This window comes from Salvia miltiorrhiza, chromosome 2, assembly GCF_028751815.1.
Source record: "Salvia miltiorrhiza cultivar Shanhuang (shh) chromosome 2, IMPLAD_Smil_shh, whole genome shotgun sequence".
NCBI classification, from domain to species: domain Eukaryota; kingdom Viridiplantae; phylum Streptophyta; class Magnoliopsida; order Lamiales; family Lamiaceae; genus Salvia; species Salvia miltiorrhiza.
This window is the reverse complement of record NC_080388.1, coordinates 55,889,668-55,911,709: the sequence shown is the minus strand read 5'-3', so window position 1 is coordinate 55,911,709 and position 22,042 is coordinate 55,889,668. Positions and strand designations below refer to the sequence as shown.

The window sequence follows — 22,042 nt, the reverse complement described above, 5'->3', positions numbered from 1 at the left end:
GGGGGTGCGTTTGTGTAGTTGTGTCAGTATCAGCCTTAAGTTCCAAAACTTGGGGTGTGTTGATTAAGGCACCTCTTTGCTTCCCTTTTTCCTTTTATCTCAAACATGTAGACTTAAGTAGGCTGTGGTACAATAATTTGCTTTCGCTCAAAAAGATGGTTTTGTTACTACACTGTTGACGCTTTGCACTGCTTGTTTATCTACCTGAGAATTTGTCAGAAACCCCATGAATGTGCTGCGTGTGCTGCTCTGCTCTGCTCTCTCTCATAAGTATATGTGAATGGGAGAGAAGAGAACCACACCCTTTGCTAATTAACTCTCTCTCTCTCTCTCTGCACACGCACAATTCACCACTGCGGTGCTTGTATGCAATTTTCTGAAGAAGCTCAAAGCTGGAATCTTGGCTAATCTACCAATGCTATTCCCATCCAAATCTGTGAGTCACTTTCTTCATGGGCTTTTTCTTGAAATTCTTTTTGCTCGGAAGAAACACTTCCTTATCAATTATGTGAACACTACTTCCTACTTCGCCTCTTTTCTTGGTTGCGTAATTAAGCTACAATTTTACTCGAATTGCTTGAGGGCTGATCTGTTTTTTCCGGAAATTATTGTTTTCTTCTTAGTTTCGTACGTTTTTGCTGTAAATTTTCGAGTTTGCAGCAAGATCTGGCATAATTGTGGCCTTGTTTTAAAATTGAAGCTCATTTCCATTCCTTAGATTTTCGGCACTTGGTTGTTGCATATTTTGGGATTTGAAGAATTCAAGCCATAATTTTATTTATTTTTGGTAATTCTGTGGTTCTTGAAGCTTTTGCATATCTAGGGCATGTGTGTGAAACGTTTTGAGTTAAAAGTTCTTTATTATTATTAAACTGTTGGGGTGGATTTATTGGTAAAAATCCAACTTGAAGCTGACAAAGTTTGCTGTTTTGACAAAGATGACGTGATTAGAGGTATAATTTTATCTGTTATATTTTAGTCAACTTGGCAATTAGCAAGCTCTTCAGTTGTTGATTAAACTTATAATAGCAAAATCTTTGGATATCTTTTTGCTTTGCACATCTGCAATATGGTTGCTTATTGTTTTATTCTTTGTTTTGCCTAACTACTTTGACTATAGCATGCGTACACAATACACCAATGATAATGAAAACTCTGAAATTTTCCTTGTTTTCATCTAATTGTTCGATGAAGATGGAGTCCCTCTTGGCAATATTGTCATGATTTTGGAATTAATGAAAATGCATTATGTAAATTATGTTAGTGGCTACTTATTAAGATTTTGACTTAAAACTTATATAAAAGGATACCTTGACTAATTTATTTGCTGCTTTGTTCTACTGTTAGTGTTACATATCACACAAGTAGATTATTGAATACATAAGTCTAGAAGGAAACATAAGTGAAGAAGCTACTACTTTGCTATGAGCATGGTTTATATAGTCAAACAAGAAAAGTAAATGTTAGTGGCTTTCCACTCCTGTCACTTCTACTTATAGAAGCCCAACTATTGTGTGAGTCTTTGCATTTAAATACTTATTCAACAGCTCTGCACTAATATTTTAATTCTTTCTTATTAGAATTCAGATAAACCAACTATTTTTGTCCTGGTCCAACTCATTTCAGCTGCTCGACATGCAATACTAATATGTAAAATAAAGTTTCAGGAAGTAGATTGAGGTGGGATGTGTTTTGAATAAATGAATGGAGATAGTCTATATTGAAAATGATGTCACCAGCTAAGCAACATAATTTGACTGGGAATAGATTTAAGTTTAACAGGAAAACTTGTTTCAATTTTAAAAGCTACTTAAACATGAATATCCTCACCTGTTGTAAACTTGTGATACTTTGTTATGTGGAGTAGTATGGTAGCAAACAAGCACAGTCTTTGATGCAGATCGTGTTTTGCTTCTCTTTCCCGTTGTATATTCATTTATTATAAACTCCTGCCTAACCAGTTAGCTCTGCTGCTTCTTTAGTTAGAAAAGAAGCAGAAAAAAGTGTTCTGAAGAACAGTCAATTTCTTCTTTCTGAGGTCCATCGGTCTTACGCATTACCATATGCAGAATTTTGGTTGCTTTCTTGGGCTCATCATCATGTATGATACTTGCGAAGGCTCTTTGAAGAATTTATGTTACCAGTCATTCATTTCATTTGAAGTTCTTCATGCATAACAAAACTTGCTGTATTTTGTTCCTGGCTAATGGAGTTCCCCTATGATAAGCACTAGCACTTAGCGATACATTGTTTACACGCATTCCTTAGTGTCAAGTTCCGTTTCTGATATACTCATATGTTTCTTCAGAAGATTTTGGAATAAAAAGGAACAATGTTAATGTCATGATTTATTGTTTATATTTTGTTCCGAGTTGTTGCTTCTTCTGCTTTGTTATTTTGTTATTAACCTCATGTCCCTCTTTTTCGTGCAGATGTAGAACATTCTATTAGGCCTAGATTGAAGTGTGTTTACTCATAAAAGCAGCATGAAATTAAGATCAAAGAAAGGGTGGAAGTCTATAGTGCCACTCTGTTTGACTGAAAAACCAGCCCGACATTTTTGTTTCTTTTCAAAAGTGAAATCAGATAATGATGGTTCCAAAAGCACTCCAGTGTATCTGAATGTGTATGACTTGACACCCATGAATGGCTATGTCTATTGGGCTGGCCTAGGTATATTTCACTCTGGGGTCGAAGGTATGTTATGTTTTGCTCACAATGAATTTACTACTTTGTTTCTATTTCCTGTGTCTCGTTCGGTTTCTAAAGATTAAGATTCTAGTGAGGAATTTGTTCCGTGCCTTTCTTTTTACCCTTGTTGCTTGATGCATGAACAACATGTACTTTGAAAGAATATTCTTTCTGACCAACTTTGTTCGTACTTCACAGTTCACGGCGTAGAATATGCATTTGGAGCTCACGACTATTCATCTAGTGGTGTCTTTGAGGTTGAACCTCGCCAGTGCCCTGGATTTAAATTCCGGAAGTCCATATTCGTTGGTACTACATCATTGGATGCAACTCAGGTCAGGGAGTTTATGGAACGTCAAGCTGCAAATTACAATGGTGACACATATCACTTGATTGTAAAGAACTGCAACCATTTCTGCAAGGACATTTGTTACAAGTTAACAGGAAAAAGAATCCCAAAATGGGTAAATCGACTGGCCAAGTTAGGTAAGTTTTTTGTTGGTTAATGGATAATTTTGCTTCATTCTTATTCTTACCTCAATCACCTTTAATTTCCAAAATAGGTTTACAATTATCTGTTTAGATATATTGACTAGATAGAGGGATTAAATGACTAAGAATTTTAGGTTTACAACTATTTCTTTAGAGAGATGGACTAGGAAGAGAGAGTAAATGACTAAAGAATTTTGACAGTGGACTAGTGCACGAATTTTCCATGAGCTTTAAAGAAAAATGATGGCCCTTAGTTTACCTTAAATGCTCACTTATTCTATTTGTTTTAGGTTCGATCTTCAATTGTGTCTTACCTGAGGCCCTAAAAATTACTGCTGTGCAACATGAGCCAAAATACGAACCGTACAACAACAGTGAGAAAAGGAGGCTTAGAAGTACTTTCAGCTGTCTCTCCTCGATTTCCTCAAGGCAAAAGCAGTTGTCCACGTCGTCTTTGCTACTGCAGTCCCCCTTGAAAGGATGCCTACGACCGTGGGAACTAAGAAGGTCTGCTAATGGTTCACTCAAGGAAAGGTAAGAGGAAAGATTTTATTTCGAAATATGGTCTTGCCTTTACATGTCTAGGTGGGAATATCCAAGCGGTTTCTTGGGATTCTTCTGTTATCTGTATCACAGTGGAGCAAAATAGCGATTTTGGAGGCAAATATGTGTGAATCACGAAGGCATTTGTCTCCCTCTTGGTAATTCTTTTCGTCATTATAGCTGTGTATTCTATGTCAATATCAAATGGTGATTGATGTAAATCAACTAACTACGTGTCAAGTGTGAAGTATCGTCGTGTGTGCATAGCCATACACAATATTTGATCGTGTAGACTCTACCCGTTAGTCCATTTCACAGTATGAGCAGTTTAGAGAGCAAACTTAGTACTTACTTGAACTATTCTAGCTGATGCAAATGGCATTGCATGTTGTTCAAGATTCTCATGTACAGAAACGATATGTTCTCTAGTTCTCTACACCCCATCTTCATGTCAAATGGATTTCGCAAGGGATGTCAAAGTTTATGCATTCGTTGTAGAATAGCCATATCTTTTTCTTTTTTTTCACGGGAACCCACAGTTGCTACCTACGTTCCTGTGCAATAGCTTGAAAACCGTATGGCACGGGTAAATTACACTTGGAAACCAGGTGTGACATACTCCATATATATATGTGTGTCAGTCTATAATATCAACTTCATGTCTTCATCTCCCAAATTCGTACCGCAGGTGTGAGCTCGGTCACGTTGCTTGACAGAGTAGAACATAGTACTGTATGATTGTGCTTATGATAAACGTGATGCAAAAATACAGCAAATCACATTTAGCCTTTTCTTGAATCTTCAGAAACTGAATATCATGCTGTTTTTGTGAGATGAGCAGATGAAACTAATATTATATACCTGCAGAAGTTGGAGGAATTTGCAACTATCAAGTAAAACTAATGTCCTATTCCTATATAATGCATTCCAAAACCCATTAAGCTGAAATGCTGAATTGTTGAGATATAGAAACTATAAGACAAGAATGAATTTAATCTGGCAGCCAAAGATATAATACAGTGGGATATACACGCCGAAGATGGGCTTATCTTTGAGATAATAAACCTGCAGGAACACCAAAGAGATCATTCAGATTAACAACCATCTTTGCAGTGTGTGTATCAGGGCATTGTTTATCTGTAATATTACACACAGCAATTCCACAGCAACAAGTAACATTTCGATTTAATCTGCGTGCATATATTAATAATAATAATAATATGGTTACAGAAGTTGAAGAGAACACCAAATATATTCTTCTCGAGCGAGGCGAAGATATTATCAATCGCCTTTCTGATGCAAAACACTAGGCATGCTAATATTACCATTGAGAGCTGCATGATATACGCGTTTCTCTGGCAATCCAATATCTGAAAGAATCAAATCACCCTGCAATGCATCACCAAAACAATCAAATTTTTAGGCAATCAAAGGGTCACGTGCCGAACCAAAAACATCCGTGTATATTTTCAAACAATTAACCCTAATATTGTACAAAGTTATCACTGCAAGAGTGACGTGAAAGCATAATGTTTCAAATTGTACTACTAAGAAACTGGTACTTGGAAACTGACTATACCTCTTGAGCCATCAGCTTTCTGACATTCGCGGCATAAAGCTTTGGATCTTCCATTTCTTGTTCTGAGGGATGATACACAGGTAGTCGTCTCACTTCAATGTGATTTACAAACTGACTCAGAAGAAGAATTACATGGCGTGCCTGCAACAACGTGTTACATGTATGTTAGCAAGCACAAATAAAATTCGACTGCAGAGAAACATGAGGTGCTCCTCAAATCATAGCAACAGCTACTACAGGAATCATACTCAACAAGGAGGTCAGCTATCAACAACTCAGGCAGCGTTCACTTACTGCCAATATAGCCATAGCTGACAGCCTTCTAGCGTATAAAGGCGCCACAAAACAAAGACAACTCACCCCAGAAATGGAATCCCATGCAGGACTGAATCTCCGGTAGGGGTATCTTAAGATAACAGGTTGAACTGGAGCCTTTGCCAGAAATACACCAGTCTTGAATGGAAGAAGGTAGTCTCCGTTTGTGGTCGTGCCTTCTGTTATAGAACCAAAATAAGACTTAAAATGACATCAAATAAGTAGAAGCGCGATTTAGCAGATTTACTAGAACCCTACTTTCATGGCTTTCTACTGAACATGCATGGTATGCTCAACTTTACTAACCAGAGTGTTTACACTACCATACATTTGGCGCAGAGTTGTACCATAACAAGAAATCGGAGTACTTAAAATTTGAAACATGTAATTCCGTTTAAAACTAGCACTTTGTATTGACATAGGAAACACCAAAACTCAAAGGGATAATGATCAGCAGTACTGAAAACGCATTTAGTTCAGAAGAGCCATGGCCAACTTATGCCTGAATAGGTTTTTGTGCAGAAAGTGAACACCATACAAGTAGAAAGTAAAAAGAACAGGAAAGGGAACTTAGGAGAATTGTCTCGGAGAAACAGAGGAGAAAATAGAAAGCTTCATGAGGAGAAAATATGTATGTATCATTACTTGCATCACTGCTTGACAAGTCTTCTTCATATGCAGTATATAGAAGTATCGCTATGACTTTTAATACACAAAATACATGGTACAGATCTTTTAGTAGGATATCAATGATCTTCTGACAACTCTTAAGATGAGGATAACAGCATTTCAAGAACTTTAATGATCATACAGTTGACAAGAGACAGAACAGAAACAATTGTAAGAACAGTAAAATGCATTCACAGAAATAATGTATCTTAAGCTTGTAATAGTATTGAGAATGCAACCTGGGAAAATAATCATCCTTGGAGCAAACTCGTCTTGATAGGCTTCTCGAATTCTTTCAGTTACAACACCTGCATACAGAAAAGGAAGGAATAAGAAGACATAAAATGTCAAATCAGGAGTTTCGAAAATTTCGTATAGCAGCTGAACAACACAATGAGAAAATACTTGGTCAGTTAAGATATCAAACCAAAATCTCAAGCTGATATTCATAATTGTTCCTTTTCATTTAATAAAAAGAAAAGAGTGTTTCAGTCCAGTTTTGTAAGAATAAAGTATTACTATTACGCAAGATGAAACTTAGTTTGCTTTCGTTATGAGTCTCAAAACTCCCCTAGAAACTGGCTCGAATCTTTAAATCAAATAATGGAAACAGCAGCATCAAAGAGTGTAACCGTCCATGCAGTTTCAATAAATTTAATCATCGACCGACAGATTTTGAAATCAAGATCCAGGTCAAAAATTTGAAACACAACATGAATATGGTGCAACTCAAAACACATTAATACAAAATAAAGTGGACATATTGAATCAAAATTACAAAAACATAATACTGTTCTAACATTTGACCTACTTACAATGTGGCCCAAAAGAATAAGATTATTAAAGTAAAGAGCCCAAATGGATTAGATATGCTTATGCTAATATAAAAGAATAATGTATTTTTGGCTGCCATAAACCCTAGAGAACAAGAGATAAGTACTTTTGGAATGAGTTATATTTATGAAACAACTTTTTGATGGACATACTGCATAAGTAGTTCGGTTTTCAGAGGCTTCAATTGTATGCCCTCTTCATCTGGTGTCAAAAGTCACAGTTTAAGTGTTTTTTTTTAAACAATTATATTTAATAGCTCCAAGTCAAATATTCTAACATACGTCCCTACCTAGAATTAATTGAAATATTTCAAATTGGGACACAAATACCTGAGACGCCTTTGAAATCTGATGATTTTAACTCCCTCTGTACAAAGACACACCCGAGACACTTGCTGTAACATACAAAGAAATGATAGTTTAAGGTTCCTTTTGATAGGCAAAATCCTTACACCAGTGATATGCATGGCAGGAAGGAATAAGTGTCCTCAAATAAAAACAATGTGGATACCAATTTATATGCAACCAATAAGCATAGCCGATACCTCACAATATATAGTTGCCTAGTAGCTCCACATAAATATTGCATTAAAATTAGAACAACAATAAAAGGGCCCAAAATAAGACATCTAGGGAATTCAGGTTCATACATGTAACTGCCAAGAGAAAGGCACTCAATGTAATTAATATCCGCTAAAAAGAATGGTTACTTATACATGCATGCACATGCTCATGAAGGAAACATAGAGAAATACACTATCATAACCTATATCACAGAAGTAGATCTCAAAAACCACTCTAATGTTAGATGGCCAGTTATATTTCCACTTAGCAATGCCATTAACATTTACGAACCCAGAACCAAAAGCCACAAAAATGTAAATGCATGAGAAAGAGAACAGCTGAGAAAGATAATTATACTTTCTCTAAACAAACAGCATGCACACACCGAAATAGAGTCTACCAACCTTATGAGACCAACAAGAGGAAGTTTTGACACTGATCTCTTCAGCAACATAACCCAAAAGCATGATGAACAGAAAAAGTCAGATTGAGTACTTAATATGGTGATATTAACTGTTAACAACACATACTAACAAACTAAATCTAAAAATTGGCTAACCTTAGCGACAAAACTTGGAAACGAGGAAGACATATGGTATAGAATATCTATATATGATACATGATTTGATATGATAGCCCCATATCTTTTCAACCCATCGGAGTGATCGCCTGATTCATTCTGAAAAGTTTGTGCAAGCATAAGATCAATACAATATTATTGAACATATATTATACGAAGCAAGAATTTTCTTCATCTGAATATTGATGAAGCATCAAAAAGACAGACATTACCATACGGTCCAGACCAAGAAATAAAATAAAGTGACTTCTTAAAGCCAAAGCATACAGAAAAAGTAATGTCTTTACCACACAGAAACTAAAGTTGAGAGTTTAATTTCCCATCACAGATCATTCTGTAAGATAGTCCCACAATGCATCTAGGGAGGACATGACTAAGGTAACACTACAGACCTCTTTGGCTCCTAATGTAATGTCAAATCCATTTGCATTTAGAAATTAAAACACCAGAAAGGGAGCAACTTCTCCTAAATGGAAACCACAACCCTGACTTACATTTCATCTTTAGATAAGCTCCACGATAATAGTCTAGTTAGAACAACGATTCTTAAGAAATCTAAGCATACAAAGAGGCACCATTCTTTCTTCCTCCACTGGTGGCTGACACCCCCAATTGCAGGGACTATAACTTCTCAGTTTTCCTATCAAGTTATTGATTGATACACAACAAGCCTAATCAACTACTTCCTCTGCAGCACCCCAATACATAAATAAAACTTCGGTTACTTGACCAGACGACGTGCAAAATCAGGATTATTACATGTTTCGCTCATCTATAACCGAAACCAAATACAACTCCTTTTCATTTTACAGACTAATATGATACAGCACAATTCACTCTCTTGCAACAATCCCAGACCAAAGCATTTAGATACGTACTCATAACTTAGCTCAAGCAGTTCAAGATCCATATCTTCCCAATCCACATAATAGCAATCATAAAACACCTAAAAACACAATCACTCAAAATACAGAAGAACAAAATGCACTGTATTCCAATAACCGAACTTACCTTTCCCTTATAAAATAAAGGGGTGATTACTTTTGAGAATTAACTTAGATATATCAAAATAGTAAGGCTAATCCAAATTTTTTACTAAGATGGATTGAAATTTTGGAATATCCACATGACTTTGATCATTTCTATCATTTAAGCTAATTTTGCTTAATTGATAACTCATTGAAATGATGAGATGGGAAACATCTTATAATAATAAGGATAAAAATACTAATCATGCGCTCAGACAAGTAATAACAGGACTTACCTCATTACTCGTCTCCGATATCCAATAGAAGCCGAACACAAAAAGCATCGCCCTGGACAGAAACCTCCCGGTGCGGAGGATCACCGCCCTCCGCCACCCTCGGAGGTGCGCGTAATCCTCCTGCTCCTCCCCGCCTTCCTCCCTGTTCGGCGCCCGGAACGCCGTGCAAACCCTACAAATCACGTAGTAGCTGACCAGAATCGTCATCCCCGCTACCACTCTTATCGGCACCAGGATCACCAATCTCGGCACCAGCCACAGTCTCTCCGCCCACGACAGCTTCCCACGCCCCATCGTACCGTACACGTCACGCCGCACGTACGCCGCGTACTTCTTCTCCATCTCCTCGATGCTCTGCCCCGGTTCGGGAGCAGGTCTCTGCGGCGTGTCCGGTTCGGGTTCCGGTTTGAGAAGCGGCCGGTCATCTTGTTCGGGTTCGGGCCCGGGCCGCTGGCTCGTGGACTGCCGAGTTAGGACCTTGAGCTCCGACTCCATTTATTACTGTTATTTGCAATGAATTTGATCAATCATGTAGGATTTATGGAGATGCTGCCATTGATGAATTTTGTTGGAGCTGTTGTTGCAGTGGAGATTGGGTATGGGAAAGATCTGGTTGGGCTGTGGTGATGACGCGCTTGTGGTCGGCGCGTGCGGATTGCGGTTTATTTTATGTTGGTTTTTGTGTGTGGTAGTTAAGTAGCGTTGATGTCTCGAATCGTAGCTGTTCAAATTTATGTGTATTGTGGCGCATAGGTGGGACCATGTTTAGGGTTTAGACTTTAAGATTGGATTTATGCAGAATGATAAATAAGACAAATGAAAAGGACAAAACATATTTTTTGATAAATCAAATTACAATTAATTAAAATCGAATGAAATTAAAAATGTTTTCTTATGATATAGACAGAAGAGATGATTTTGATGTATTTGGGATATGTTTTGATTCAAATATTATGTAATCGGTTGGACTCTTATAGATCTCTTAGTAGCTCGTATTACTACATTAGTTCATAAAAGATAATCTTAGAAAAAACGTCATAAATTTTAAAAATAGTTAAATGTATTGTGAGTATAGAAAGAATCTTATATAAAAGATATTATTATTAATAATTAATTATATTGTTAGTGAAAAAAGAGATTCTTTATATAATGAGGTGTTATCAATGAATACAAATTCACTAATTTTTATGGATATTTTAAAATAACAAAAAAAATTATTTTTTATGAACATAAAGAATATTAATTATTGTTATGTCAATAATTTTTATAATTGTCCGTAATCAACCAGGAGCATGTTCAATGATTTTTAATTTTATATTGGGGGAGGGGGTTGAATTTCGTTGGGGAGTTGGCCCCTCCCCATGGTGCAATGAGTGCTTGTACAGTTTCTTTTTATTTTAAGTTTAGAAGAAATTTTAATGTATTTAAAATTAGAGTTTCGTCACATTTATTATCTTTTATTATAAATAGTTGTTCTGTTTTCATTGATTAAATATCAGTTACATTGAAAGCATAAGAAGAGTCAACTTTATGTGTCCTTTACTAAACATATCGTTCAATTTTTTACAAAAAAAAATAATTTTTTTATTTTTTTTAAATCGAATAATTTTTATTTGTAATAGTTCACAATCTTATTTCAACTAAGAGCATCAACATCAGTTGATTCGATCGGATGACTCATACTTGATTTCAAGTCTGCCATTGAAGATTCAAGAGAGAAAGCAGAAGGAAAGAAAATGAAGCGACACTTCAAAACAAAAATATGCTAGGGTTAATAAAATGATTTATCTTATTAAGTTTTAAAATGATAGTTGGGCTTTTGTTAAGAAGAATACAAAAAGAAGAATGGGCTATAGTTGGGTTTTCTTTAAATTTTAAAGTGATCCATCTTATTCATTATGATAATTTTTTTAATTGTTTTAATTTTAAGTTTTTAATTTTTTAATTTTTAATTTTTTTAATTAATGTAACTTTTCGATTTTTCAATTTTTATATTAATGGGATATTAGTTTTGGCTATATTATTAATTTAAATTTATGTAAATTTAAGTAATTTAAATTAATGTAATTTTAATTTAAAGATTTGTCCTGTTTAAATTTGTGTCATTTAAATCAAAAATTCAAAAATCAAAACTAATTCATATGAGCCAAGCAAATGTAGCATTAGACTCATAAGTGGTCCCGGAGCATGAATGAGTCAAGTATTGACTCAACCAATGTGGATGGCATTAAGGAATCGTTCAGTGTGGGTGATTAAGGTGTATAATAAATATGATACCCTTATGATTCGTTTGGTACATGGCATGAGATAATATATAATATGTTTGACTGAGATATCTTTTACATATGTCTTATTAATATCATATTTGGTAAAATTCATTAAAATACTCGTAAAATATAATATAATGTTCGATATGTTGTATTAAGATAAATATAAAATTTAATTCTTAAAATATCCTTATAATTAATCTATTTTAGGAATTATTTTAATTGATATTGGGCGGTGGTCAATGGCTGAATGTTCTTTTTTTAGTTTATATATTTAAATTTATATAAGGTTAAAATTGTAATTTACTCATTTAAATCTATAGTCATATCTTTTCTACCAAATAAGCATATTAATTATCTTGAAATTTTATCTCACCTACCAAACACATAAATAGTTAACTAATTTCACATTTTCTGTATTATTAATCTTGATTTTATTAATTACATAATCTATATAATATATAAAAGAGGAGTTTTTTTCCCTCTCTTTTTCTCTCTCTTCTTCCACCAAAATTTTAACTATTTTTTTTCTTTTTATTTTTTTATATTGAATAGTTATTTTTTAAACGTCATCAAATTTGATCATGAAAAAATAATCAATATGCAGTATAGTATAAAAATCATCAAAAATGAATTTAAAATGAATAAGTTATGAAAAATTAAAATATTTTATTTGCTTTCTCTTTATTAAAAATCTATAACTTTTTATTTATGTTTGTGTATAAAATTACTATTTATTATGATGAATAATATATGCATAATGCAAATTTTCATTATCGAACAATTTTTAAATTTATATAATAACTATAATTATCATTACACTTTTTATAAATTGAAAATTTACATTTTTAAATTCAGGTTTTTATTGAGTAATTGATGTGAATTATTATATTTTATTAAAACATACTCCCTCCGTCCACGAAAGAACTTCCTATTTTTCTATTTCGGGACGTCCACGAAAAAACTTCCTACTTTTTCTTATTTTGGGACAATACCCCACCACTTAAAAAATACTCCCCTTTTAAGACAATTCTCACCACTCAAATAACATTAATTAAAACAACACAATAAATTATTAATACTTTTTCACAATTCCCAATACACTTTACAACTTTTTCTCCACTCTCAATATACAACATTTTATTAAAACCCGTGTCACTCCCCCTAGGAAGTTCTTTCATGGACGGAGGGAGTATTTTTTATTTGTTTATATTTTGAATTTTTTTTATTATTTACTTAAATTTATCGTTAAATTTCGATGTTCGTCGTGCATCGCACGAATGGGCGTATACTAGTAAATTTTAAAATATGAATACCAAACATGCACTAATATTCGTTATAATTATAATTAAGATTGGTGTTAAGTATAATACCGCACAGATGGTATGAAAAATCATACAATTTGTATAATTTCCTCAGCTTTTGGATATATAAAGGACAGTGTATTTCATAATATTTATTATCAAATAAAATATAAGAGTGTCATTGTTATATTAAACACCCAGAGAAACGATTTTTCCCCGTATTTAAAATAGTCTATAAAAAATATGGAATTTTCATTTTACACGCGCGTTGTATTCTTTGTAACAAGATTCTGCCAAAATATCAATATAAGAAAAGTTCAATTAAGATATAGTAGATCTGAAAAGATGATTTTTTAACCATTGTTGGAGATGTGTTAATGAATTCCAAACAAATGTACTGGTATTCACACAATCAAATACTAAAAAAAATACTGATATGTCATCAGTTGGAATTTGCATTCGGATGTAAATACAGTTCCATGGATCTCGGCGGTTTCTTACAAGAGATTTGAAGGGTGTTTGACTGAGCTTATAAGTTATAAGCTCTTTAAAATAGCTTTTAAGTTGTTTATGAGTTTATAAGCCCTTTCAAATTATTTGACAAAATAAATTTTTAAAGAGCTTATAAGCTCCCAAAAAATAAGTTCATCTACCCTAATTTATTTTTTCATTATCTTACAAATAACAATCATTTTACAAAAATAACTCAATTATGATTTGAAAATATAATCTGAATTATGGACTTGAGGATCCTAACTTGATTCTCATGCAACTTCATATTAGTATTTCTTTTGTACGAATCCTAGTTGGTTTGTGATTCAGTCCTTAGAGCATCTGCATCGCTTACACGATGGCGGCCTACTCGTGTAGAGCTCGCATCGTGTAAGGCGATGCAGCCCTCCCTTACACGACCCTTTAATTTAGACGCGTGTTTCACACGCGCCATTAAAAAAAAATCAAATTTGAATATGCACCTTTGACTGCCTAAATTTCCGTGCAATGTTTGACCTTTTTTTTTCTCTTCTTTACCTTTTCTTTTTCTTCTTCTTCTTTCTGACTTTCTTCCTTCACCTTCTTCATCTTCCTCACTTTCTTAGATTTTTTATGTAATTTTTACGTTTTTTATTTTAATGGAATTTTAACTATTAGTAAAATGTGTTATTTAAATATGAGCAATTAAATTTAAATGAAAAGCATAAAAATCAAAACTAAAAAAATTATGTAGGCTATCATGTAATCCCAATGCAGCCTCTTTACACAATGTGATCTCCCCTCATCAAGTAAGCTATCATGTAACCGCAATGTGGATGCTCTTAAGAGACACATCCAACTTTAAATTCTTACATAAAGTTTAGAGGTTTATGAAGTTTTACCTTCAAAACAAGATTACAAGGAGTGAAATTGTGGGTCGACACCACACTATTATATCAATTTAGAGTTTCACAAATTGAAGTGTTCATGATCTTAGTATTGTTATTCCCATCGTTAATTTAAATAAAACAAATTTCCTACGTGCCAATTTTTATAAGATGTATATGCAAAATTTTCGAATCATTAATTTAAATAAAAAAATGTTGAAAACAAAGATCGACTCTGCTGGGGATCGAACCCAGAATCTCTGGTTCCGTAGACCAGCGCCTTATCCATTGGGCCACAGAGTCATTTGCTGTAACAAAGTTAAAGTAAATTATTTGTAGAAATTAATGGCTAACTTAGCGCTATCGCTTTCAGTAGTGAATAGATTCTTTGTATAGTTTCAACTTTTAATCTCCTGAGATACACTTATCTACTAAAGAAAGCTCCGATTATAAAATGAGAGGCTAAACAACAGTCCCAATTCACGAGTGTAAGAATCAGCGGGAAAATATATAATTTAAGTGTAACTCGATTTTTTTTTTTTGAGAGAACGAGAGATCGATATTATTAATCACAAAAATATGGTATATGGAGATGACCCACCACAAAGGTCGGAGATTTATTCCAAACATGATGTGAAACAAAATCTCTCGAAGCTTTAACAAAACAATGAGCAATCTCATTTCTTTTCCTGTTGACATGTTGAATGCAGAAACCTGGGAGAGTCGACAGAGTGTCACAGCATAAACTTGCGATCGCACCTGTTTCAGAGATGTTCCTATCGGCCGAGTGTAACTCTATTTAGAACAACAAAATAAACGTATCGAGGCCTTTTAATAATGTTTGATTTCTCCTTCAAAAAGAAAAATACTTCTGTTTAAACCAAAAATATGTAATTAATTAAAAACCATAGTTTAAATATACTTTATATATTTATAAGCAATTAGCCTTAAAATAAATATTAGAGGAATGCTTGTTCATAGCCATTTTATGTGGATTAACACAAAAAAAAAAACATATCTATCTAGTATTTTGTGTATATCTGAAATTCTGAATGAACGAAACATAAATTTCATTACCCGTTTCTCCCTATTTCTATTTCACTCGACGTTGTAGCTATTGTTTTCAAAAGTTGTGTAAATTTTATTTTTCTTCTTCTTCTTTTAACCTAAAGATCTAAATGCATATTCATATATCATCAGGTCCGCTCCATTTATCTTTGTTCATGTCATGTAGTTATATATTTTAATAGATGAACACATCTAATAGGGGACGGAGGAAAGAGAAAACAAAATACGTATTGACGTCGAATAATATCTTTTAACTATAGAAGAAAATAAGATACAATAATTAGTCAGAAACCAAAATTTGATAAAAAAATTTCTCTTCAATATTCTCTACTGTGGTTCCACACAGCACCCTCAAAAAAGAAAAATCATGCGTTCGCCCTTACCAAGAATCTGGTGGTTGCAAATGTATGCGCTTCTAATATATTGTAAAACAAAATGAAGTCACGAAACAGAAAGCTGTAAATAGAGTTTTTCTAGTGAAGGGTAAAACCATTGAAGCTTCAGAGATGGGGAAAGTCATGGCAGAACAGAGAAACTACAAATTAGCCAGACAAGGTGGCTACAGAAATTAATAGAGCAAAATTCTGTAACAGGATATATTTGATCCAGTGGCTAACAATAATAGCTCTGCACAAAAAGCATGATAAAGAACCTACCATTTTTCTTTCCTCATAGTTGTAAATGAAGAAACGATGAAACACCTAAAATATCAGAGAACACAAAGTCCCTTGAGGCCATGCCTCATTAACAGTCTTTGTTTCGATGGTACTAAGTGGGTGTTTGGTTGAGCTTATAAGCTCTTGAGAAGTGTTGGGCAAAATAAGCTAGTAAACATTTTATAAGCTACGAAAATAAACTTCAATAGCTTATATGCTTCCCACTGATAAGTTCCTCAACCCCATCTTATATTTCCATGATCTTATGAGCAACAATCAATTTACGAAAACAAACCTACTAATCTATGGTTTGTTATTTCCAACATATTCCTTTCAAATTTCAATTCTCTTCAATTTTCTCTTTCTAAGTGTATTCTATCTCTAACTTATAAGCTCAATTATTCAAACAAATTAACAACTCATAAGCTTTTGACACATTACATCTTATAAGTTGTTGCAACTTATAAGCTGTCCCAAAAAAGGTTCGCCAAACACCCTCTTAATTAACCACGAACATACATACACCTCACCCATTCACTACCTTTTGATTGTACAAATAGTGTTTTGGAGACCACAAATATATGAGGCACTCTCCGGTGCATCCACCCTATTCAATCCTAGCAGTGATTAATAGATTTAAGTTGTGTATTAATGAACTCTAATTGAATTTAATTAGCAAAGATTTTGCCTTGGATTGAATTAGAGACACAAAAAGCACCATACTTTCACCTTTCACCAAAAGAAGCACCAACCTGAATCCCAGAATCTTCCAAACCCAAAAGGTTGGTTTCACTTTCATTCATAGTATAAAACATCCAATAAATCTTTATGCAATGATTCTATAGGCTACACATAATTAAGTATAAAGAATCGTTTTATTCTCAACAAGCATCTTTCCAATATTCCTCAATCATCATTATAAATAACAGCCATACCTCAGCAAGAAACCCAATTCTTATGAGTACTAATAAGCGCGGAGAGCATCCCAGCGGAGGATAGCAAGAGCGGCGACGCCAGCACTCCTCCGCCGCCGTCTCTGATATCAGCCAGTGCCATCAACCCATCGGCTAAATCCTGCACCACCGAGAGCCGCTTCATTACCTTCTTCTCTCTCAATTTCCTCAGCTTCTCCTGCTCCTCCACGCACTTAATCCCCCTCACCACCGCCACGTCGACGCTCGACGCCGTGCACCTCTCCTCCACCTCAATCTCTCGCAGCTCCATCACCTTCAAGCTCACGCTCCCGAAATAGCCGACGAACTCGCACCACGCACTCCATTTCTGCAGCGCCTGCAAATGCCTCTTGTCGATCAGACCGGCCTTCCCCAGCCACACCAACTGTTCGATGAAATAGTAGAAGCCCTCGCCGCCGTAGGCAACTGCGGAGGGGATCAAATTCAGGCGGGAGTGAGACGCGAAATGGATCGCGCGGAGAGCGTTGACGTCTTGGACGAACTTGCCGAGGCGGAAGGCCTTACGGCTGACGCCGACGCTCGACTCGAAGGATTTGAGGCGGGCGGCGAGCGGCTTCTGGTGGCGGAGGAGGGAGGAGGCGAGGGCGATCTTGGCGGCGTAGCGCGAGATTTTGAGCAGCTTGTCGACGCCGTCGCGCTTGGCCAAGTAGATTTCGAGGTGGATTAAGAAATCCTTCTGGTTCTTGGGTGCGGATTTCGGGGGAGAATTGGGGTTCGGGGGTTTGCGATCGGGGTTTGAATCCATGAGAATTGAGAGATGAAGAAGTAATTATGAATTTGAAGATCGTTTAGTTGGTGGGAAATTCCGACAAGGGTGTTTTTAAGCTCGAGCGAGAAAGCGATGACTAAAGAGATCTTCATCTTGATTTGCGTGCCTGAAGATTTATTTTATTGCTATTTTCCTATTTTCCACAATATTTGGTTGCTATCAAAAAGAAAATAGTGATTAAAGATTCACTTTTTTTAAGTGTTAAATATTTCGGGCGCGAAATTAATAAAAAATTGTAAATTTGTTAAAAGTGAGATGGTCCATTCTTTTTTAAATATTAAATTTTTCCATTTATAAAAACATGTCACTTATAGTGGGTCGGTCCAAAGTGAAATACATACCACTTTTAAAGGAGATTTGGACTTTTGGCTTTAACTGCCAATAAAGATTGGCACTTATCTCATTTAGACATCAATAATGCCTTTTTGTATGGGGATTTGGAGGAGAAAATATATATGGATATTCCAAATGGGCTTACGACGAATGGGGTGCCTTATCCCCTGAGTCAGTTTGCAAACTCACCAAACCTTTATATGGTCTCAAACAAGCATCGAGATAGTGGTATCTTAAGTTTTTTGTGGTTCTTGCTCTATTTGATCTTACGCAATATGCCTTTGATCATTCATTTTTCTATAAACATATTGTTGATGGTTTTTTGGATGTTACAGTCAATGTGGATGACCTCTTGGTGGTTGACACTTCTCCTGTCCAAATTGATGCCTTCAAGAATTTTATTGGTTCTCACTTCAACTATAAGAGCATCAGCAGTGGGTGACCCGATAGTAGGGATGGCAACGGGCCAGATCTGGACCGGATCTCATCGATACCAGATCCAGATCCGTTTTTATCTATCAGATTCAGATCCGGATCCAGATCCACGGATCTAAAAAATTTGGATCCAGATCCGTCAGATCCACGGGTCCACGGGTCCAGATCCATGGATCTATTGTTTTTAAATTAAATTCAATTTTTTTTCACAAAATCAACAAGCTGATAATCTAACAATTGTTAAATTTCATTCATAAATGGCTGACCAAATCATAAATCTCCAACTTCTCACAAGCTCATAATCTAACAACAAATTTCGAACCTAAATCAGTCCAAATCAAAACATAAATTTCGAAACTAAATCAATCCAAATCAGAATGAAAATTTCAGTCGTAAACATTGACAAAAGCATAATCTAACCTAAGACAAAATTTCAATTTCAGAATCAAATCAAAATGAACATTTTTTTTAATTTCTAACCCTTGATTCAGAGCATCCTGTGGAAGACATTGACGTGGCTGAACGGCGGCGGCGGCGGCGGTGGAGTCTGGCGGCGACTGGACGGTGGTGTAGGGAGGGTAGTAACACGCAGAGTCGCAAGCGGCGACCGGAGATGGAGATGTGCAGCCTGCAGCACGCAGATTCGCACACAGAGTCGCAGATGGCGGCCGAACTGGAGTGCTCCAAGAGGTCCGAGAAGATGGCCGGCGAGCTAGACTGGTCCGAGAAGGTGACGGCGGGCTGAAAAAGAGAAAAAGGGGCAACGAGTGAACAACAAATTGGAGGAGGATGGGCGTCAGGGCGTGTGCTGCAGCAGCTGCTATCCCCGCCTTCGCCGGCGGCGGGCGGACGAACTGGAGAGGAAGACCGGAGATGGGAGTGAGGCGGCGGTCGGCGAACTGGAGAGGCCGAGAGGGAGATGGGAGTGACTGAGGCGGCGGAGTGAGAGAGGGAGAGGAACCGAGAATGGGGAAATAAGAATTAGAAACTAGGGCTTGGAAAGTTATTCTAATTTTTCTATTATTTTAAATTTTTAATATATCTAATATTTTAATAAAATAAATATAAAAAATAAATAATTTATTTTAAATAAAATCGGATCCACGGGTCGGATCCGGATCTCAAATTTCAAGATCCCGATCCAGATCCGTTTTAAAAAATGAGATCCAGATCCGCGGATCCAAAAAATTGAGATCCAGATCCGTAAAATCGGATCTGGATCTACGGATCTGGACCGGGTCCAGGATCCACTGCCATCTCTACCTGATAGCACCCACTCGAGTCACCCAGTTATCGGGTCACCCACTGCAGCGTCGCCTGCCTCGAGGGTGCCCCGATCTATCGTGGCTGACCTGATGCCCGTTGGAGAAGGCGCATGTTGAGCACGAGATTGTTTAAAAAAAATGAAAATTGGTCATTTGATCGTTCCTTCCTTTTCCTTTATTTTATTTTTTATTTTTCTTTCTCTCTTCTTTAAATACTCCTACCTTCTTCTTCTTCTTCTTCTTCTTCACACATCTTCTCTTATCTTCTCCAATTTTCTTCTATCTACTCTATCAAATTCTCTAAAAAAATTTATAGATCCACACAAGGGGCGGTGGAGACTAGATAGGTTTTAATTATGTTTTTAGGCTTTAATTAAGTAATTTTAAATTATGTCTTTCGATTTTTTTAATGTAATTTTTAGGATTTTTAAAATTAATGAAGTTTAATGTGTGCAATTAAAATTAAATGAAAAATACAAAAATCAAAACTAAAAAGATCAGGTCAGCTATCAAGTGACCCCACTGTGGTCTCCTTAACCCAATGTGGTCCCCCTTCTATCAGGTCACCCCCACTGTGGATGCTCTAAGGATTTGGGCCGATTAAAATACTTTCAAGGTCTTGAGGTTGCTCGAAATAACACAGGAATTTTCTTGAATCAGCGCAAATATGTCATGGATTTAATCAATTATTATGGTTTTCTTGGCTGTAAACCTTCTGATACTCCAATGAAGCCAACAAACATCTCTTTCAAGGTTCTGGAGCGCCTCTCTATGATCCTTCTGCATATCGGCGACTTATTGGTAGGCTATTGAATCTCTGCATCACCAGTGTCACAGCCCAAAACCGTTTACTTCCTTTGCAAATTTTATTTGGAAATTAGTATATTTTTGAGTTATTAAAATATATATATCTACGAGTCAAGCTCGTAAATTTATCTAGTCGCGCCCCTAGTTAAATGAATAAATTTTAGATTATTACTTTATAAAAGTTTTAGGCTCAAAGATTGGGCTATGAACAAGTACATACATGAATTCTTTGTTATTGGGCTTTTATTTTTATATAGATTAATTTCTCAATATTGGGCCTTATTAAATCACTTTTGCTTGGGCGATATTTTTAACTGAAGCCCATAACATATTTAGGACTTATAACAGTAATTCTTTGCTATCGTTTATTTGTCAGCCACTCATTTATTTCTGAAATCTTGGCATTTCCCCAGCCACGAATTTTACTCTTTCCAGCCAAGTTTCAATCTTTTTCCTCAGAAATTCAAAATTTGTGCACCACATATTATTTTAGTTACTCTTGGGCAGCAAGTATTCAGCTAGTATATATATTCCTACTTCACTGCAATTACACAGCAAATCCAACAAAAACTCAACTTTTATAATCCACCCTGTTTTCTTCAACTGCACAATTTCAACTGGTAATTTTAATCTTCTGCAAAGTTTTTCATCCTTTTATTTCAATAATGCAGAACCATAGTTTTAATTTCTTCTTTATTTATTTAACAAGGAAACAGTAAGGTTTATACAGAAAAATAGTGGGCATATTAGTTCCTATTCTTAAAACCAAATAAATAATAATTACATGGGATAACAGAAAGGGTTAGAGATGACATTGAGCTAAAGGGGGAATTGTGGAGTGATGCCGCCGGCACGGCGACCTGAGAGGGAGGGGACAAGGGCGGCGGCACGATGGCCTCGGCCGCTGCTGTGCCCGTTCTGGTCGGGGTAGCGAGAGAGGGCTGGGCGGCGCCGCTGTCGACGCGGGGGCGGCGATGGTGGTGCTGCTGTCGGCCAGGAGAAAGAAGGGAGGTGAGGGCGACGGTTGGTGGCGAAGGTCACCGGAGAAGGAGAGGCAGCCGTGGCAGGGCATGGCGAGGGAGGAAGAGAGAGGTCGAGGGAGAGACCGAGGGAGAGAGGGAGAAGGGAAAGTGGGAGCTGTGTATGTGTTGTGATGTAATTGGGGTTTTAAATTAGATAAAAGGGAAGATGGGCTTGGGCCAAGGTTGGTTAATTTCATGGGCTTAGATTGTTTAAGTTGGGCTTAAATCTATTTATTTTATGGACTGCAGATTAC

The 22,042-nt window shown here is 35.9% G+C and overlaps 3 protein-coding genes and 1 non-coding gene across 5 annotated transcripts; 1 reads left to right on the top strand and 3 right to left on the bottom strand.

Annotated features, from left to right (window-relative positions):
- LOC131010437 (deSI-like protein At4g17486) lies at nt 1-4,182 on the top strand. Its single transcript, XM_057937954.1, has 4 exons — nt 1-436; nt 2,433-2,697; nt 2,890-3,177; nt 3,474-4,182. Exons 2-4 carry the CDS (start codon nt 2,487-2,489, stop codon nt 3,719-3,721), a joined length of 747 nt encoding a protein of 248 aa, XP_057793937.1. The 5' UTR covers nt 1-436; nt 2,433-2,486; the 3' UTR covers nt 3,722-4,182.
- Nucleotides 4,183-4,549: 367 nt separating this feature from the next.
- Nucleotides 4,550-10,393, bottom strand: LOC131010436 (lysophospholipid acyltransferase LPEAT1-like). 2 transcript variants are annotated; one of them, XM_057937953.1, is made up of 9 exons: nt 9,531-10,393; nt 8,246-8,365; nt 8,091-8,128; nt 7,453-7,517; nt 6,529-6,597; nt 5,666-5,799; nt 5,306-5,446; nt 5,052-5,115; nt 4,550-4,791 (listed from the first exon to the last, which is right to left on the bottom strand). In XM_057937953.1, the coding sequence occupies exons 1-9, from the start codon at nt 10,023-10,025 to the stop codon at nt 4,772-4,774; spliced, it is 1,146 nt and encodes a 381-aa protein (XP_057793936.1). In that variant the 5' UTR covers nt 10,026-10,393; the 3' UTR covers nt 4,550-4,771. The 2 variants fall into 2 exon arrangements, with proteins under 2 accessions (XP_057793936.1, XP_057793935.1); XM_057937952.1 differs by lacking the exon at nt 4,550-4,791 and having other exon boundaries at nt 4,792-5,115.
- Nucleotides 10,394-14,689: 4,296 nt separating this feature from the next.
- TRNAR-ACG (transfer RNA arginine (anticodon ACG)) lies at nt 14,690-14,762 on the bottom strand. Its single transcript has one exon. It is a non-coding gene; the product is annotated as a tRNA-Arg (tRNA).
- A 2,184-nt stretch (nt 14,763-16,946) lies between these two features.
- Nucleotides 16,947-18,072, bottom strand: LOC131010434 (peroxisomal membrane protein 11A). Its single transcript, XM_057937951.1, has one exon. It carries the CDS (start codon nt 17,900-17,902, stop codon nt 17,120-17,122), a length of 783 nt encoding a protein of 260 aa, XP_057793934.1. The 5' UTR covers nt 17,903-18,072; the 3' UTR covers nt 16,947-17,119.
- Nucleotides 18,073-22,042: the final 3,970 nt, after the last annotated feature.

Bases quoted from the DNA above. Each gene is read 5' to 3' on its own strand.
- LOC131010437 (XM_057937954.1), top strand. From the start codon at position 2,487: ATGAAATTAAGATCAAAGAAAGGGTGGAAGTCTATAGTGCCACTCTGT. The intron at 2,698-2,889 runs GTATGTTATGTT...CGTACTTCACAG, and splicing joins ATTTCACTCTGGGGTCGAAG to TTCACGGCGTAGAATATGCA. The intron at 3,178-3,473 runs GTAAGTTTTTTG...TATTTGTTTTAG, and splicing joins AAATCGACTGGCCAAGTTAG to GTTCGATCTTCAATTGTGTC.
- LOC131010436 (XM_057937952.1), bottom strand. From the start codon at position 10,025: ATGGAGTCGGAGCTCAAGGTCCTAACTCGGCAGTCCACGAGCCAGCGG. The intron at 8,129-8,245 runs GTTAGCCAATTT...ATGTTGCTGAAG, and splicing joins TTCCAAGTTTTGTCGCTAAG to AGATCAGTGTCAAAACTTCC. The intron at 7,518-8,090 runs GTTGGTAGACTC...TGTATGTTACAG, and splicing joins CCTCTTGTTGGTCTCATAAG to CAAGTGTCTCGGGTGTGTCT.
- LOC131010434 (XM_057937951.1), bottom strand. From the start codon at position 17,902: ATGGATTCAAACCCCGATCGCAAACCCCCGAACCCCAATTCTCCCCCG.